At 34.6% G+C, this 21,000-nt stretch overlaps 1 protein-coding gene across 2 annotated transcripts in view; it reads left to right on the forward strand.

The window, feature by feature from the left end:
* MEMO1 (mediator of cell motility 1) overlaps positions 1 to 21,000 on the forward strand; it is a 142,543-nt gene that overhangs the window by 102,226 nt on the left and 19,317 nt on the right. For both annotated transcript variants that reach the window (XM_030858001.3, XM_060309774.1), the window contains exons 7-8: positions 6,850 to 6,992; positions 15,134 to 15,210. In XM_030858001.3, coding sequence (XP_030713861.1) covers positions 6,850 to 6,992; positions 15,134 to 15,210 — 220 coding nt within the window. The remainder of the gene's footprint in view (positions 1 to 6,849; positions 6,993 to 15,133; positions 15,211 to 21,000) is intronic.

Raw genomic sequence — 21,000 nt, forward strand, 5'->3', positions numbered from 1 at the left:
TTGTGGCTTGCCAGCTCCTTAGTTGTGGCATGCAGACTCTTAGTTGCAGCATGCATGTGGGATCTAGTTCCCCAACCAGGGATCGAACCCGGGCCCCCTGTATTGGGAACACGGAGTCTTAACCACTGTGCCACCAGGGAAGTACCTATGATTTTTTTTTTAAATTCTCACCTGAGTAGCTCTGGACTGCTTCTAAAATCTTTGGGAAGTTGGAACTTGTATAGAAAAGAAATTTCTCATGTTCATCAGTGTTGTTCAGGGGAGAAATATTCAGATTAATGCCATAGAAAGAATAAGCAAATAACTATTTGTATACAGTATTTCATCTAGTTTAAAATGTCATCAGTTTTAAGATTTCAGTTACTTATATATCACTAATTAAGTAAAAACACTGTCATTTAAATTGTTTTCTTATCACTTAGAATATTCATATTAGAGTTCACATTTTTTCCTTCTGATGAGGACTTTTAAGATCTACTCTTAGCAAGTTTCGAATATTCAATAGTGTTATTAACTGTAGCATTAACTGTAGAACTATGTTAGCTACAAATTCTCATTTTTATATTAGAATTTTTACATTAGAATTTAGACTTTTTGTGCTCTCTACCATTAAGAGCATTGGTGATACGGTGATATTGTTTTTTAAAAAATATTTATTTATTTATTTGGCTGCGCTGGGTCTTAGTTGCGGCATGTGGGATCTTTGTTCCAGCATGTGGGATCTTAGTTGCGGCACGCGGGACCTTTTAGTTGTGGCATGCGGGATCTTTAGTTGCGGCATGTGGGATCTAGTTCCCTGACCAGCGATCAAACCCGGGCACCCTGCGTTGGGAGTGCGGAGTCTTAGCCACTGGCCCACCAGGGAAGTCCCAATATTGTTTGTTTGGTTTTTTAAAATTTTTATTTATTTATGGCTGCATTGGGTCTTCGTTGCTGTGTGCGGGCCTTCTCTAGTTCTCTGTTGTTGCAGGGCACAGGCTCTAGGTGCGTGGGTTTCAGTGGTTGAGACGTGTTGGCTTCAGTGGTTGAGGCATGTGGGCTCAGTAGTTGGCAGGCAGATTCTTAACCACTGCACCACCACGGAAGCCTATATTGTTTGTTTTTAAAGAGAGTGCTTCACTATTGGTTCTGGGATTTCAATTATCGTTTGTTACACATCTTGGATATAGTAGTTTTCTGCAGCACGGGTTAAAGTATAGGACAGAAAAAGGGATAAAACTTTCATGTACGTTACTAAAGTGCTCACAAGAGTTTTGCAAGGTACATTTTATTAACTCTGTTTTTACTGATGACAGTTGAGGCTTAGGGTAGGTTAAGTAACCTGGTGCAAGTAGCACAGTTTGCAAGTGGCAAAGATGGATTTTCTTTCTTTCTTCTTTTTCTTTTTTTAACAGTTTTATTGAAGTTTGAAATATGAGTGATATCTTGTAAAATTCATCCACATAAGATTATAGCTCACTGATTTCTGGTAAATTTATAGATTTGTGCAGACATCTCACAATCTAGTTTTAAAACAACATTTTTATCACCCAAAAAAGAAACCTTGTGTCCATTTGAGGGCAATTCTTGCTCCCATTCTCAACCTCAGGCAACCATTTACCTTCTTTCTTTCTCTATAGATTTGTAGTTTTTGGAAATTTTAAATAAATGGAATCATACAAAATATAGTCTTTTGTGTCTGTCCTTTTTCACTTAGCATACTGTTTTTGAGATTCATCCATGTTGCGGTATGTACCCATGGTTCATTCTTTTTATTGCCAAGTAGTTATTCCATTGTATGAATATGCCACATTTTGTTTAACCATTCACCAGTTAATGGACATTTGGATCATTTTCATTTTTGGCTATTAGGAATAATGATATAAACATTCTTGTACAAGTCTTTATGTGAACACATGTTTTCATTTCTCTTGAATAGTTACTTGGAAATGGAATTGCTGAGTCATATGATAAGTCTGTGTTTTAACTCTTTTAGAAACTGCCAAACTGTTTTTCAAAGTGATGACACTGTTTTATATTCCAGGAACAATGCATGAGGGTTCTGTTTCTCCACATTCTGGCCAGTACCTGTTATTGTCGGTCTTTTTTTTACAACCATTCTGATAGATGTGTAGTGTAACCTCACTGTGGTGTTAATTTGCATCTCTCCAGTGACTTATGAAGTTGAGCACGTTTTCATATGATTATTAGTCATTCGTGTATCTTCTTTTGTCAAATGCCTATTCATATATTTTGCCCTAGTTTTAATTTGATAATTCATCTTTTTACTGAGTTACAAGATTTTATATATTCTGGACACAGGTTTTTTTATTCATATATATGATATCCAAAGATTTCCTCCCATTGTATGGCTGTCTGTTTGTTTTCTTAATGGTGTCTGTTGAAGAGCAAACATTCTTGATGAATTTTTATCTTTTTTTTTTTCTTGTATGGATTCTGCTTTTGAATCCAGGGCCACATAGATTTTTTCTTCTTGAATGTGTTCTGCAGACCATATCTGGCCCACAGCTTGTTATTGTAATGTTTTATCAGAACATAGTCACACCCATTCATTTACCTAATGACTATGGCTGCTTTCTCTTTACAGTGACAGTTGAGTAGTTTCTACAGATATTGTATGGCCCAGAAAACCTACAGTATGGCCCATTTCAAAAGATGTTTGCTGAACCCAGTTCTAGATGTGTTACGGTTTTAGATTATAGTTGTGGCTATTAACCAGTTTGTGTATGGTATGAGGTAAAGGTCTGAGTTCACTTTTTTCCTATGGATACGCAATTATCCCAGTACCATTTGTTGAAAAGTCTATCCTGTAAGTAATGAGTCATTTTCTTTTTGCTGCTTTCAAGATTTTCTCTTTGTCTTTGATTTTCATCAGTTTCATTATGGTGTACCTAGGTTGGGAATCTCTTTATACTTACCTACTTTGGGTTGTTTAGTTTTTTTGATCTGAAGATTAATGTTTTTCATGAAATTTGGAAAGTTTTCAGCCATTATTTTTTTCTAATACTTTTACTGTAACTTTTCTGGGATTCCCATTGTGTGCATCCTCGTATGTTTGATATTGTATATATCAAGCATAGTTTCCTTTATTTCTTTGAACATATTTTTAATAACTTTTAAAATCTTTGTCTGCTAAATCTAATATCTGGTCCCATTTGGATACAGCTTCTACTTCCACTCCCACCCCCACCCTACACCCAAGAGTGGGTCACAGGTTCCTTTTTCTTTGGCTCACAATTTTTTTCTTGAAACTGGACTTTTTACATTCTGGGTTGGCCAAAAAGTTTGTTTGTGTTTTTCCATAAGATCTTACAGAAAAACCGGAACGAACCTTTTAGCCAATTCAATAGTATATTATAGCAACTTTATTCTTTTTTTTTAAACTTTTTATTTTATATTATAGTCAGTTAACAATGTTGTGATAGTTTCAGGTGTACAGCAGAGTGATTCAGTTATACATATACATGTATCTATTCTTTTTCAAATACTTTTCCCATTTAGGTTGTTACATAATATTGAGCAGAGTTCCCTGTGCTATACAGTAGGTCCTTGTTGGTTATCCATTTTAAATATAGCAGTGTGTAGTGTCAGTCCCAAACTCCCTAGCTATCCCTCACCTCTGCCCTTCCCCCCTGGTAATCATAAGTTTGTTCTCTAAGTCTGTGAGTCTGTTTCTGTTTTGTAAATAAGTTCATTTGTACCTTTTTTTTTTTTTTGCGGTACGAGGGCCTCTCACTGTTGTGGCTTCTCCCGTTGCGGAGCACAGGCTCCGGACGCACAGGCTCAGCGGCCATGGCTCACGGGCCCAGCCGCTCCGCGGCATGTGGGATCTTCCCGGACCAGGGCACGAACCCATGTCCCCTGCATTAGCAGGCGGACTCTCAACCACTGCGCCACCAGGGAAGCCCCCGTTAATTTTTTTAAAAGTAACTTTCGTGGACTCTGTGTGGAATTTGTCTCTCTCACAGTATTTGGCTACTGATGTATCTCCTTAGCTTTTAAAAAATTCTTATTTATATTTTTTACCCTGGCTTTCTAGAGTTCACCCCTGTATCTGCACTGCTTAGTGCTTAGCTACTGTTTGGATGTTGTGCTTAAACATGTTGAACCTGTATACCTTTCACCCTCTGCTGCTGGATTGTGTATGTTTTGGGGAGCACATATGAAATTTTCAAGTTTGCCTCCTTTGCTTTCTGTTGGATCTTCTCTGGTCTCCCTGTGCGTGTGTGGAGGTTTCCAGTCAGCCAGGGATGTGTAAGAGCTTGGTGTCTCTCAGGTCTCCACTTACCCTTGTGCTCCCAATTTGGCGAGAGCTTAGGGCCTTATGGACCTCCCATAAGTAAAAAGAAGCCCATCCTCCCAATTTGGCGAGAGCTTAGGGCCTTATGGACCTCCCCTGTACACATGTGCTGCCTCCTGTTCAGCCAGGTCACCATCAGGGCATCTCTTCAGAATATATGAATTTATTCAGTCCCTATATGGGTCTCTCCTTTCCCAGACCTCCCTGTTAGATTTCTAGGTAGTCCTCAGGTTTGTGGCTTGCCTCAAATGATATGGTAATTTCAGGCAACAAAAGCTGCAGGATTTTCTGTTTCCTGCTGGGTGTGGGTATTCTGCTCTCTACTCCAAATCAAAGTCAGCTTCCTTCAGCGGTGAAGCTGCTGGTTTTCACAGGCAATCTCACCTTGCTTTCACCATAATGTTGGTGGAGCAGGGAAGGGAGATAGAGTCAGTTCCTGGTAAGATGCCAGACTTCCACTGTTCTTCCCAAGAAATCAGTTTATTTTTCATGAATAAACTCTTCTCATTGTGTTTTTCGCCCTTGGTTGATTTCCAAAGCACAAAATGGTTGGTTTTTTTGACAGCTTTATCCAGTTTTTATAATTGTTATTTGAGGGCGAGATTTTATACTCCTTCACTAGGGAAGTCCAACTTCACAACTTGGATTCTAAAACCTAGGAATATTACATTTCAAAGCCAAATGCTCTTTTCTCTAAGTCATGCTTTGTGGGGATAGAGAACAACAAGCAATTTTTTAAAAAGAGAAATAACAAAGAGGTGGATGGATGAATCTTGATTCAGAGCTTAGATTTCTAAGTAGTATTAGACTTTTACCTCTGTGTAGATAGTTCAGACAGGTTAATTGAATAGTTTGGTGGCTGTTATGGAGAAGGAGACATGTTTGCTCAGAGTGAAGCAACTATTGTTGACAAAGTACTTTTCTTGTAGTATTCCTTACTTCATAACAGTTTTATGAAAAGGGTATTGTAATTATGATCATTTTACAAATAATATAAATTTTTAGGTTGGTAACTTACCTATGCTCTCAACATTTATTTGTATGTGATAGAGATAGTACTTGAGTCCATTTCTTCTGACTTCTTGTTTTTTATACTCTATATAACTGCTTCCCTACTATGTCATAATTACTTGCAGACTCTTTAATGATCTTAGTGTATTTATTTATGTAGGTAGTACTTGAAGTTAGAACAATTCATAACAATCTTCTTGAATTTTTACTAGCGCTCAAATTCTTTTCTTTCATATGATAATCACTCTTAACTTACTGAAGAGCCCCTATTCGTTCATGCAGTTGTTAAGCAAAGTGGTAAGAATCAGAGAAAGAGATATCCCATGGCAGCTTCCTCTGCCAGCTTCCTCTTTTTTTCTTACTCCATAGATGCAGATTCTGCCCAAGAAGCCCCTGCATTGCAGAGGGATTGGAGATCTGTATGATCTGTTTATTTCGCAATTGACAAGGGTAAGGGGGCCTTTTTGGGGGAGGCGCTTGGGTGCCCTGAATTTAGCTTTATGAAGCTGAGCTAACATTTATTTTGGTAATACTTAAACCTAGTGTTTTTACAGACCCTTTTATGAATTCTGTTTGTCCAACATCAATTAAGTGCCGGATTATATTAAAAAGCATTTATTACAATGATTTTTTTAAAAGTCCTGTTTAGAACAAGTCAGACAAACATGATTCATGCTTCTAAAATTCCAAATCTGGGATCCTTTAGAATATAAATAATATTGAATATATGTAAACAAAATTTCACTACAATGAAAAATTTAAAAGGTCTGTTTCTGTAGCCCGTCACAGTTATTCTTAATTAATCTGCTCTGTTCCTTTTCCATAAATCTTTCAATCTATAGAGTGAAAAAGGGACTTGTGGATATGCCATAAACATTGTGGATGGGCGTGGCGTCTTTTTCTTGTTGCTAGAAATTAATATCTATTTCCTTGAATTCTATGTCCACCCTAGATGCCAGTGAAATTTGAGTTGTATCTTCAGACTGTCCTGTATCTGTTTATTAGTATAGGAGTAAGGTGCATTTGGTGAATCTTACAGGAGCCAAGATAAGTTTTGTAGGTCTCACTTGGCAGGTTTATAGAACAAGTGCCAGAAATGGTGGTATTTATAATCGGATAGAATTAAAATAAGTGAGGAAGAATTTAATACTCTTTTAAAATTACAGAAGCATTGGGCAGAGATGACTGTAGTTTTTATGGGTAGTTGAGAAGACTTGACTTGGTGATGGTTTGATGGGCTTCTTTTTACATTCGAAGATATTATTAGTAGTAAAATAGCTTTGTTTACCTAAAGAAGTATTGTACATTTCTGTAATTTAAATAGATATTTTTAGTATTCTGTACCTCATATTTTTAAATGGTTTTCTTTAAACATTAATTTATAGATTTTAAGAATTCAGCAATATTATGTATATTATCCATTCCACTATTAATAAATGTTCCACTTTTTAGTGCCAACACATTGGAAAACTATTTTTATTCTTATATTTCTTAAATGACTTTTTTTTTTTTTTTTTCTGTTTTCTGTTTTCTTTAAGCCATAAGGATGAGTTTACCATTATTCCTGTATTGGTTGGAGCTCTGAGTGAGTCAAAAGAACAGGAATTCGGAAAACTCTTCAGTAAATATCTAGCGGATCCTAGTAATCTCTTTGTGGTTTCTTCTGATTTCTGCCATTGGGGTAAGTTCTAGATTTTAACATTTCATGGTAGATATTATGTACTTGTGGTTAAAGGTATCTTTTCATTCTAAGCTCTGATTTTCAGTTCTTTATCACTTTCCGTGGAAAGTTTTACTTTTAGCAACAGTGTTTAAAGGTGAATAAAAAAGTCTTTTGGTCATTTAAAAAGGATGAGATTGTAATAGGGGATGATGGATACATTTCCAAAGGCGACTGGTATAATTGGATTCACACTGTGAGGGCATCCTTGCTTAGACACTTAGGTTAGTGGGAGTTAAGATTTTTTAACCCCATTTCCAGGTAGAGTTGTGTGATAGATTCTCTGAAGTTAAATTTTTGGTAGATAAAACAAATGTTCTTTAGACCGTAGAAGAGCACTGTGTGCTATGCAAGTCCTTTTCCACATTTCCTTTTTTGTAATTAGTCTTTTCTTCTTTCTTTTTTTCCTTTGGTGCTTAATTTTTGCCCATAGTTGCCAGTTTAGAACTACCCTCCAATGGTTGTTACATGTTAGCTATTAGCACTGTGGTCTAAATTGGTAATGGTTCATAAGGGTAAGGACTCCTAAGAGATTTTTGTTATTATTGTGAATTAAAAGAATAAGGAAGCTTCACAGTGAATAGATCATAAAGGAAGTGAGACATTTATGGATGCCTTGTTTAGTAAATTTTGTGTTTTGAATTCTTTGGATACAATTTGTTCTCATTTATCCATTACTGTTGTAGAATATTTCTGAATCCTATTCCTTTTAGGACATCTCTTTGACTCATTTATTTTAATGGTTTAAGGATGCCATTATCTGTTCATTCTTTAGTTATTTCTTTGATTATAGTAAAGACATAAGGCACAACACCATAAATTTTCAGATACAGAATGGCCAGAAAAACATTCTTAATGAGATATAGGGAGCCCTGGCTTTTACATGTCTTATCATTGATTGCTGGAGTTTATTCAACATTTATCAGGCCTGGATAGGCTGGTTTCTTCTTCTCTTACCTCATGCTGCACTATGCATGGCCTTGAGATTTCGGTTCAAGAGAACCATCCTCCCTAATGGTCTAGATAAGTATTTCTGTTTAAGGCACTGATTTCTCAGCTGGGGCTGACTGTCCCCCCAGGAGACATTTGGAAATGCCTAGAGACATTTTTGGTCATCACAGCTGGGGTGGGGAAGGAGGTGGGGATGCTATTGGCATCTAAGGAGTAGAGTCCAGGAAAGCTGTTAAATAAACATCCTACAATGCACAGGACAGCCCCCCACATCAAAGCATTATCCTGCCCCAAATGTTGATAGTGCTCAGGTTGGAAGCCCTGGATTAGGGTATGCATGTAGCTCTGCTACCTTGTCAAACTCATTAAGAGGCTCTCAGGGTTCTTTAATAATGAATTCTATTTGCTAGTTGGTTTGCTACCTTTGGCAGAAGTTATTTTTTATGGATATAAGTATATTACTTAGATCTGAGTAGGTAGATGCTTGAAAGAGTTCTTTTCTTGGGAACTTTGAAGTTTAGTAATAAAACTAGGGAGTATCATTATTGAAAAAAAGGCTATTTTACTTAGTGTTATGAATTTGTGTTGATAATAAAGCATGTTTTAGAAATTAAAAGCTCCTGAAGCATGTGTTCCCTCCCTCTTCACTTTTAATTAAGGCTCTTATGAATCATTTAAAATCACTTTTATGATTTGAATAATTCACTCCCCTGATAGTGTTCTTCAGGGCCCTCCCTCAAGTTTGGCAGCACGTACAACCACAGCATAAATCCACATAAAACATGAGTAGATGTTTTAATATTGCTCTTTTATGTGGACTCATCCTTTTTACCTCATTGATGATTATAAAGCAAATCCTAAGCCACTACTATATTTAAGTAGAATGTTGAGAGAGAAAGATGAATTTTGTCTTATATTCTATCTAGGTCCTCAGAAAATTATTTAGGCCAAGAAATCATTTTCATGATTTCTTGAAAATTTTGGAATTTAAATTGCAAGATAGAATTTTTTGGTGATAATTACAAAAAAGAACTCAAAATTTCCAGAGGTTGATGATTGTTAGCTATGGGGATCATCTAGAGACTAGAACATATTTATATTTACATTTGGTGATTAAGTAATGGAACTTTTTCAAGTGTTTATTTTTTCAGTATCACTATCACTAACAATACTCATTAAGTGCTTACTTTGTACTTATGGAAAGCACTGTACTAATTCTTGTTAGGAAATTTGATGGAGGTTTGGGAGTAAGTGGAAAGAGTTACATGGACACTATTCCAAAATTGGTAGACTTCTTTCTACAATAGTAATAGTAACTGTCATTCTTGTAAAATAAGCTTCATTTTCTATTTTATATGCCTGTTGAAATAATATGAATCATTGGCTAGTTATGGGTTAAACTGTGGTTACTTAGAAATTGTTTCGTATTTTTCAAATTCATGCTTTAGTGGCATTGGTCATCTTTCCTAAATTAATGAGGGGTATATTTCCATCTCAAAAGTCTAGCTTTTTCTCATGACAATAATACTTAGTAGTTTCTTCTTGTTTTAAAGATGCTGTGCAGATTGATCTTACCATACTAAATAATGATGACACTGAATTCTAAGTCATTTCACAGGAAGGATTCATTTCCTCAAGTACTCAGAGATCTTAGAAGTTTCATTGAGTTATGCTCTTAACACACTCCACATTTCTGAATAGCTGGTTTTTGAAGAAAAATCACTTAATTGATTATGGTACAGTTGATCAATTACTCACATATATACAGTGGAATTTTTTTGTTTTTGTTGAACAATAGAGTACTGGCAGTGACGACATCTTTCATCTCCAGTGGTCATTTCTCTTTATATAATATAATGTCCAGCTTCTGTGGAAAATAAAATGAGAAACTTGATGATAGAGACAGTTAGGAGACCTATATGTGTGTAACTGGAAGGATTTTGCCTTTGTCAACCTTATTTGTTAGCCAATGTCCATTATAAGAATGACTTTTTTTTTAAGGGTATTTTACTTTAAAGATGTTCATCTTTCAGATACCATTTAGCTCTTATTTAGACTTGAAAGAGATATTAGAGAAAAAATAGAAAGATTAAAATACTCTCAATTTTTCTTTTTGGGTGAGAGAAGCAAAGGGAGAGTTGGGAACCTAGATTCTATTGTGCCCTGTCTTTCTATCCCCTCACTTGAATCACCCTGCCAACCCCCTGCGTTTCAATTCCTGCGTTTTATTTGATCATTAGGGAGTCCAATAGGATGATGTTTCCCTGGTAATGTTTTAATGATCCCACCTCTTTTCACCTTTCCTACTACTACCAGGAAGAGTGGCATACACTTGCTGCTAGTATTTGACTTTTACCATGGTGAAGTAATATTGTCCCCATACTTTGTGTACTTACCAAGTTCCACATCCTAGAGGATGGCTCCGTGTAAGAGGATTTTGTCTGGGCCTATTTTAGTTTTTCTAGTTAGTAGAATTTTTATTCTATTTTCCTGAGTTTCATTTTTGCTCTTTTCCGTATATACTGTTAATATTTGTGTTTTCCTGATCACCCTGAACTTTATACTTCCAAATTTAGATTACTGACAACTTTCATTAACATAACTTTCAGTTAACTTCTAAGAAGTTTCTGAATGAAACTGGACCTAACAAATTGATTCTTTAAAAGTGGGTTCATGCTTCTATTTAATTTTCTTTTTAAATGGTAGTTTTAAGTTCAAATCAGTTTCAGTAAATTTATTTGGTAGATGTTAATGATAAATTATATTATTTTGTTAAAATATGAATGGAGTTTACACTACAGTCACTTCAGCAGTTTTGGATTTTTATCTATAAACTTATATTTGTCTAGGTTTACGTAATTTCTTTTTTATAAATATGTGCCACTTATTAAAATTGGCATTCTCCTTCAATGTTTATGAAATTTATATCTTTATTCAGAATTCTAGTTTAATATATATTAACACGTGATTATTCATGCATACTCTTCTTCCTTTCTGTTGTTAGTCTCTTGGGTCTGAGGGTATTACTATTTTCTAAATATTTAAATTGGTTTGAGTGTAAGCTAGCTAATTCCTGAAATATATCTTATTCAGGCTTTCACATTTGTCTTCTCAAATACTGGTACATACTGATTTCACATATTTAGGGTTTTAATCTTTTACAAGTTTGAGATAAAGCCAATAATTTTACATTATAACTAAGACTTCAGAATGAAAGGACTATAGTATTTTGCTTATGAAAATGATTACCTTATTTGAGATACTTAGATAATATTTTCTTTGTGAAGTACATTTTTTCTTTGGTAGTGACGTCAATTATGAGTGTCCCCAGTTTAGATCCTTAGTGTACTGTGGTTTAATAGTCTATCTCACAGGTTGTTGTGAGGTTTAACTCAAATATTTGAAAACGTTTTAACATATAAACATAAAGTGATTAAGTAAATGTATAACAGTACAGTTTTTACTGGACATAAGTCTGGTAGTCTGTCTTACTGACTGATCTTTTGGGGGCTTTATTGAACAACTTTCCAAGCTCATGTTTGTTTCTGCAATCTAGTGTATAGCTTAATGTTGAGGTATTTAATATTTTTTTTACTTTTTGTTTTGAGGTAATTCAAAAGTAGTGTTGGTTCTTGTACCATTCATTGTTATGTTTGTCCTCATTAGTTGATTGTTGTGTGTTAAACAGACATCCCTGGAGCTTATTCTCCACACTCTGTGAATCCACTCATTAATCACCAGTCACCTTTGGAGATGGGAAAATTACTTACCTGTATTTCTTTTTCTCAGAAAGCGTGCTCTGGAATGGATTCACAAATGAGCTACCCTCCTTCCCTCAAAGAGTAAGGTTTCTGCTTTACAGGATTTTTTTCTTGGGTTATTTTTCCTCTCATCTTTTGAATTTGAAAAGAACTGAGGGAAGGCACCTGAAGAAACTACTGACATACTCACTAGGGGAGTTCCAAAGCTTGTGCTGCCCCTAGGGGCAGTGTCAATGGCTCTTAAAGCTAGAAAGCTCATACTTGGAGTTGAAACAGGGGCTCAAAGAATCCATTTTCCCAGTGTACCTTCTGAAAGGATAAGTTTCAGGTAAGTAATTTTCTCTTACTATGTGATATGCTTTATTCATACTTAATATAAAAGTTCACAAGTCCAGTTCTCCAGGCACATAGGCAACTATATTTGTTCAGTTTAGATGCATAAACTTAACTGAATGTTAGAAATATTGTAAAACAAAACTCATGAGGTACATGAAATCATAATATATTTTAAATGAACAATAAATACTTAAAATTGCATTTATGATCAGTGTATTGCACTAGGATTGTCTTTTTTATTTCTTGTTAAATAAAATTTTGACAAACTTTTTTTTTTAATAATTAGAAACAAAAAAATCTTTTGAACTCAAATTCCAAGTAGTATTTAACTGAACTTGTATGTGTGTGTACTCATGTGCACACACATATATTCATACATATGTATGTATATACATTTAGGCTAGGATGATGGCAACTATTTACTTCAAATAAGATGCTTTCTTTAAGTATATTGACCAGAATGTAGTAATTTTGAAAAGTAATTTTGAAATGTTTGTATAATTAAAAACAATGATCGTAAGACAATTTGAGCTATCATAAGTAGGATACTTTTTTCAGTGTAGTAGCTTAGTAGTGTAAATTTAGCTTCTTAACTGATAAATCCTTTAACACTTATCAAATATTTCTACTCAGTTCTTCAGCTACTAAATGGGAGGTGGCTACTAAAGAGTAGCAAAAAGTAGATAGCAAAATATTAAACATTTGCTCATTGATTTTCTGTGTATATTTTCATTCTTATTAAATCACATGTTGATTTAGTATTTTAACTTACTTTAAACATTCTATGTACTTCTCTCTTACTTCAGAAGTAGTTTTTAAGTGAAAGTTACATTGAAAATGGTCCATATGAACAAGACCGAGTTTTAAAATATAGTTACACTTCTGACTTATGATTAAGGCAGGTTTGACCAACTTCAGCGTTTGAAACAGCGGCTCTGAACTTGGAAATAAATAGAAAGGACTTTCGAATAGTAAATGTCACAAAGTACATGCATTTTTCTTTGCACCTGAGAGTAGCAGTCTTGAGATAAGACAATTATGTCCCAGTCACAGGGATTATTGACAACTAAAACTGACAGCACCAGAAGCAAGAAAAAGAGAATGTGTTAGTATAAACCTGAAGCAGCTCGGGTTCAAAGAATATTCATCTTGATTTCATCCAAGGATATTACTCTTATTACAGTGACAGTGAGTTAGAATTTTCTTGTCTAAGATTATTCTTTTAATTGTTTATTCATTTCACAGAAGATTTGGGGCAGCTTCATCAAAAGAACTTTGAAACAGAAGTAGAAATTTAGTACCAATGAATTGAATCACTAAGTTATTATGACAGACATTACATTTGGCTTTGAATCTTCTGGCAGCCAGCTGACGAATAGGAAAAATAGGGTGAATTATATAGTTCCTGTTGTTAGCTAGGAGGAAGTACATATATTCTTTAAAGAAAAACAAAGCTATACTTAACTCTAAATTTTGTAAGAAATGTCTGATGAATTATTTAATATAGGGGTACTCAGTGATAGAATTGTCACTGTTTAAGAATTTTTTTAGTGCAAGGACTGTAATGAATCTGATAGTTATAGCAACATGCAGTAATCTCCAGTGTTTACCAGAAAAGGTTGTTATATTCAGAATGCAGGTAATTGTCTCAGAACCCTATTGCTTGATTATAGGATATCATGAATTTTAAGATGAAATATTTATTTAATAGTGGCGCTGGGCAGGGGGTGCAGGGAAATAAGAACTGCCACATTGAGTAGCTGTGCATGTTAATGTATGTGAAAAGTTAATATGTGAAAGTAAAGGAAATATGGTATATTGTAGAAAGGTGACCATCAGAGATGATTAGCATCAACAAGTTAATGAAATGTTAAGAACTGTGATGTGTAGTTTCTCTAAAAAAGGACATCAAAAGGGTGTTATAATTTTACATGTCTCATTATTTATAAGGTGATTTTTTTAGTGAGATAAACAGAAAACTTAAAAATCATAATTATCCAGCCAAAGAAACCCGCCTCCTCAGATGGGAGGATAATAATTGGATATGTGAACTTCGCTGTAAAATTGAAGCACAAGATGCATAGTATGTGTGTGTATGATTAGTGTACTCTGATACCATCAAAATTGCGTTTTGGTGAATCTTTAAAAATAAAGAATATAAAAGTAATGAGTTCTTGGAAATAAAGGCATTGCTGAAAAATAGGTTTAGATATATCTGAAATACAACATAATCAGTTGAATAATAATATGTAATTAATTATGAATATGTTTAACTTTTGGCTTTTCTTTGACTATAGTAGGAAGCAAATTTTATTTCCTGAGCCTTTTGTTTTCTACCTTCTTTTTAAACTTCTTCCATTTTACCCTCTCTGTTCTTTGGAGAATAGCTAAACATTGAATGTCCTGTGCTTGTACCTTTGTTGAGATTTTATTGTCAGAGTAGGACTATTTGTTATATTTATACTTCTGTGTATCCTACTTAAAGGCACTTGTATTGATCCTTTTCCAAGTAGAAAATTGTGCAAAAATGAGATAAATTTTTAAAATCTAGGTCATAAAAATTATACAAGCCACATATATCTCTGACCTACTTTTTTTCTTTCTTTTCTGTAGTAGAGATTAAATCTTTGCATTTGTACAACAAAAGCTAAGCTTTCATTGATTTGTTAAATTGAGATAGTTTCCTTAAGCCAAATTTTCTTGAATCATATTCTTGGCGTTTACTTTCCATTATAGACCGATATAATATGTTTAACAATGCTTCTAACTTTTAAACTGTTTGTTTCCATAGTCTTTTGTATTGCTCGTGACTTTAAGGTTTTACAGTTTGAAATAGTTTTCAACATCATGAAACACTGGTGATATATCATTTCTTTATTACCTTCCCAAATATGCCTTTTATTTTTATGTACAAGGGCTCTTGGGAATGATTCTCTCAGAGGCTTAAGCTGTGCTTTGCCTTCCATGAGAACTGAAATTATTTGGTAAGCGCTTGCTTTCTTTTTAGCTTCTAATTTTTCCCTATTTTATTTTGTACATGATATTTGTTTCAAGGTCAAAGGTTCCGTTACAGTTACTATGATGAATCCCAGGGGGAGATTTATAGATCCATTGAACATCTAGATAAAATGGTAAGTCCTTCAGGTGTGGGGTTTTACTGCTCTAAGGTTTTTTCTTTAATTTCAGATTAGTGATTCAAGACTTAATATGTTAAAATATACAATGGGCTAATAATTCTTTCCCTATCTTTAACTAAATGTGCAATATATATTTTGTAGTCATGTGATATTGATTATAAAAATAATCCCTGTTCTATTAGTAGAAATTTCCTTCATCTTAATTTTATTTGATTAATTACACCTTGAATAATTAGATACAGATTTTTAGATACTATTTGGGGAATGTCTTAGTTTTAGGGACAATGGGATACTAATTCCATTACTTACTGTTAAGCAGAAACAACCATAACAAATTCTAAGTTTATTTTATTATTTAGTTATATTTTTTTGCCATTTGGGTTTTTCTTAAATGGAATTTTAATTTGTTTTAAATTAGAATTTTAAAGCATTATTGTATTCTTAACTAGTCCAGGAGTTGAATCTAGCAGATATATCACTAATTCTCTCTGACCTTCAATAGATCGTTTCAATTTTCTAGTCTTCAATTTGTCATCTCTAAGATGAGAGACTTGGAGAGGCTTGGTCTCTAAATTGTCTTTAAACTCCACCAGCCTTTAAGTCTGTAATCTGTTAAAGTTAAAGTCAACTTTACCAGTGTGTGAAAAGCTTTATGTATATGTTTTAGTATAAAAATATTTAGTCTAAAGTAGATAAAACATTTTACTAAGGAATCTGGATCTGAAACTATAAGTAGATTATATTGAGTAGTATTATTTTATTAAAAGTCAAATGGAATGAATGCAGTTACTTAGGAGATTTTATCATACAAAATAGTTACTTAGGAGATTTTATCATATTTAAATTTATTCTGTTACTTTAAATCCAATTATGGCCTAATGCTTTTACCTTTGGAATTTTGTTTGGATTTTAATTCACTGACTTTTGTTTTTTTTTTTGGCTTTATTATGTTGCCATTTCAGTCAGTTAATTCTTTTCTGGCTATTATTCTAATCTTATTTTTCTGAGGTTTAGTTCTTAGTTGCCTCAGAAAACTTTCTGGTTCTATATCATTTATTTTCTTCATATAGCAAATGGTTAATGAGTATCCACTGTGTGTCTGGTACTATGTGAAGTATTGAAGATACTAAGAAGAGAAAACCTGATCTCCCACTTAATGGATCTTACAGTCTAATCATCGAACAGATTTAGAAAGAAGCTGTTACAATATAGAGATATAAGATATTTATGAGGCAGTGTGGAAACACTGGTCTCCTTACTATTTCTTGATAATGCCATATGTGTGCCTAGCTTAGGGCTTTTGCCCTCTTTGCACTGGACTGTCTCACTTACTTTATGGCTTTGCTCCGTTTTCACCTTCCCAATGAGGCCTACTGACCACCGTATTTTTTTTTTTTGCTGTACGCGGGCCTCTCACTGTTGTGGCCTCTCCTGTTGCGGAGCACAGGCTCCGGATGCGCAGGCTCAGCGGCCATGGCTCACGGGCCCAGCCGCTCCGCGGCATGTGGGATCTTCCCGGACCGGGGCACGAACCCGTGTCCCCTGAATCGTCAGGCGGACTCTCAACCACTACGCCACCAGGGAAGCCCTGACCACCGTATTTAATTTGACATCTTACACTCCACCCTTTCAGCATTCCCAGTCCACCTTACCGAGTTCCACTTTTTCTTCTAAGAAACCGAATATTTTACTTATTTATTACATAAGGATATTTGTTTTGTTCACTAATGTATCCAAGTGCTTAGAATAGCAATTGGAACATAAGTAGGTGCTCAACAAATACTTTTCAAATGAATGAATTGGTGACTATAATCTTCCTATATACATAATTGAGTTAAATGAATACCCTAAGTGTACTCTGAGAAAGAAATAAAAGGAAAGTAATTTATAATATATTAATATATATTTAATAATGTAAATGCTCAGGCACCAACTGTACTAAAAGAGACAATGAAGTAGTTAGATGCTTACACATAGTATCTTTAATATAACAGCCACATACAAACAGTTGTTTATATTTGTCTTACGTTTACCAAGTTACGTTGGTGGGTGACTTGATTTTCCAAAATGGTGAACATTTCTTGGCAAAACTGTAAACTAAACAAAGTACAGTCTTCCCTCACTTTATATGATAGTTTGTTCCTGGGAAATCTATTGTATATTAAAATCATGCAAAACTTCTTTGTGTTTGTATGTAAAATGGCGTTAGAGTGTAGATAATTATAAGCAGGTTTTTCGCATACATGGACGTGTGAAAGTGTTATAGGATGAGAACAGTTCTTTCTGTGTGGGACTGTCCTGTATTGCAGGACAGTCAGCATCCCTGGATTCCATCTACCAAATCCCCTGACAGTATCTTCTAGTTATTGGCACAACCCAGAAATGTGCCCACAATTTTCCATTATGCCCCTGTGGTGAACAGTTATTCTGTGACCTTACCCTGCTTTATTTTTCTTCTTAGTACTTATTACTGTGTGACTTATTATTTGTTGATTTGTTGATGAAAACTTGCCCTATTAGATAAGCTTCGTGAGATCAGGATCTTTGTCCATTTTGTATCAGCCTGTTTGTGGTACTCAGTATATGTATTTGTTAAATTAATGGATGAGTGGATGGGAGAGTAGTGAGAAATTAGGCTAGAGAATCTAGAACAGGCTGTTTAAAGGATATCTAATAGGAAAGTGATAAAATCAGATTGTATGTGAATAGATCGTATAGTTACAGTGCAGCAAATGGGTTGGAGGGATGCCAGAGGAGAAATGAGTAGACTAGTTTGATAATCCAAGTGAGACATGGTAATTTAGACAGTGGATGGGTTGGTGATGGTGGAAGAGAGGGACAGAGTGGATGTATCCAGTATATTTTAGAGACAAATTGATGATAGAACTTGGAGATCAATTGAACTTGGAGGGGAAGGAAGTATCAAGGATAATTCCTTCTAAAAACTACAACAAACTAGTGAATATAACAAAAAAGAAGCAGACTCACAGATTTAGAGAACAAACTAGTGGTTACCAGTGGGGAGGGGGGGAGGGGCAACATGGAGGTGAGGGAGTGGGAGGTACAAACTATTGAGTGTAGGATAGGCTACAAGGATGTATCATACAACATGGGGAGTAAAGCCAGTATTTTGTAATAATTGTAAATGGAATGTAACCTTTAACAATTTATAAAAATTAAAAAAGTAAAAAAGGATGTTTCCTAGATATCTGGCTTATGCTGCTGGTTAAGTCTTGGTTCTGTTCTCTTAAGTCGGAAGCACAAGAAGATAGGACTAGATTTTTTACAAGGTAGGGTGATCATAAATTGTATTAGGATATGTTATATTTGCTATTGCTTTTAAGGCATCCAAGTGGAGATGTCAACCAAGTAGGCATTTGGATTTTCTTTTCACCAGTTTTTTTTTTTTTTTTTTTTGCGGTACGCGGGCCTCTTACTGTTGTGGCCTCTCCCGTTGCAGAGCGCAGGCTCCAGACGCGCAGGCTCAGCGGCCATGGCTCACGGGCCCAGCTGCTCCGCGGCACGTGGGATCTTCCCAGACCGGGGCACGAACCCGTGTCCCCTGCATCGGCAGGCGGACTCTCAACCACTGCGCCACCAGGGAAGCCCTCACCAGTTATTTTTGAGTGCATTTACAGTTCTAGGCACTGGTGGAGATATGGCAGTAAACAAGCCAACTTGCTCTCACGGACATTTTATTCTAATGGGAGGAGATACATTTTTTTTTTTTAAGTTAAGGATATTGTATAGAAGTTAGTTTCTAATAGTGATGTGTGCTATGCAGAAAATATTAAAAGGGTTTTTAAACAGTATATAATTCTAGGCTGCTTTAGATTGAATGATTGGAGAAGGACTTCCTGAGAAGGAATATTAAATTGAGATACAAATAAGAAGGAGCAAACCAAGTGAAGATTAGAGGGAAGAGCATTCTAGACAGAACTGCCATTGCAAAAACTTTATGATGGGAAAGAGGCTAGTGTGTTAGAAGAATGGGAAAAAGGTCAGGGTTGTAGGAATATAGTAGATAGGGGTTAGAGTGACACAGCTCTGGTAAGAGAGGTGGGCAGGGATCAGATAATGTAGGGCTTTATAGTCCAGGGTAAGAAATTTATGTGAATACAGTGGGAAGTGAAATGATGTAGTAATGAAATAATTATTTTAAAAGTCGGTCTGGCGGTTGTGTAGAGAATAGATTCTACAAGAGGGTCAGGGATAGTAACAGTGGGCATTGGCAGGAGTTTAGGGAAGAGAAGATAGTAATTTGGACTGGGGTGGTAGTAGTGGAGATAGAAAGAAGTTCATAGATTTGAGTTCTTGTATTCAACAGGGCTTTGCTAATGGATTGACTATATTGGTTTGGAGCTCAGAGAAGAGGTCTGGAGTAAGTTTGGGCATTCTCAACATGTAGATGGTAATCAAAGCCAGGGCAGAGATAAGGTTGTCTACTATAGTAATCCTCAACCCCATCTTTACAACTGAAATCACTTGTGGAACTTTTTCAAAATAGACCTGCCCATACCCACCCCTGGATATCCACTTTCAGTAATATGGAGAGAGTCCCAACAACTTTATTCCAGAATAGCTTCGTAGGTGAGTTTGAGCTAGCCTATTATGGCCCCTGATCTGTTGAAGTAGAAGAAAATTTCCTATTCATCTTCTTTCCCTTTGTTTTCTACTCAGCTCTGTAAATCATTTGTAAACTTTAATCAGGCAACATTTAATTTTGCAAATTTGTAAATCAGTGAATTATTGAGTATTTGCTTCATATTAATATGCTTGAATTTAGTATTTGATGTAACATTTGACTTGAACTTGATTTTTGTGGTCCGTTTATTGAAACATTTCTATTTATATATAGAATTTTTTTATAATATATAGAATTTTTAAAGGGGTCTAAAATGGTCTGTTCTTTTATTAGCATGCTATTAATTCAAGTTATAAGTCCATTCTGGGAGTTAGAATAAATGGATTAAAATAATAAGCATGGTTAGGTCTGTACATATACTCATGTATATATGGTTTTATACATGTATGAGTATATGTACACTCACTATTAGGCAGACTCTTATACAATGTGTTTTCTTAATTGGTTTATATAACCAAATGGTGAATATCCCACTGTATATTGCTTTTCACAAGTGTCATTTTATGTTGTAAATAATTTCTTTCATTTCAGAATTAATATCTTAGTTGCTATATGCAATCTTTTCAGAGCAAAATATAGTAGGATGCTTCTCTGTACAAGTATTGCAAAAATGTTAGCAATTCTGAATTGTAATTATACGTTTGGAAAGTTTGATAGAGTGAAAAGATTATTTTTAAGTATAAAATTTTAGATTTAATTTTTAAATATTATTATGTTAATTAAGTTTTGGTCCCTTTTTTGTTATCAGAAAAGTCTTATTAAATATAGTTATTAAAATGCTAGAAAATAATTGAAAGTTTTTAGTTTCCAAAAGAAAAACTGCTAATTCTTTTTTTTTTTTTTTGGCAAAAATTTTATGTCCAGCATTTGAACATCTTGGAAGTTAATTATGTGAAGAAAACGCATAAGGAAGGAAGAATGAATTGGAAAACAAACAATCTTCCAAATGTTGTATTTGGGAGAAAATAACTAGTTATAAGAGATATAGATTCTGAAAGTCTTAGAATATTACTGACTACTGACCATGTTTTTTGGAAATTAGTACTTTGCAATTTCAGTAATTATAGTGACCAAAGCAGAACATATTTTAAGATGTTGATTTTTGTGAACCTTTTAGATCGCATACTGGAAACATTAGC

This window comes from Globicephala melas, chromosome 12 (genome assembly GCF_963455315.2).
Source record: "Globicephala melas chromosome 12, mGloMel1.2, whole genome shotgun sequence".
Classification (NCBI taxonomy): Eukaryota; Metazoa; Chordata; class Mammalia; order Artiodactyla; family Delphinidae; genus Globicephala; species Globicephala melas.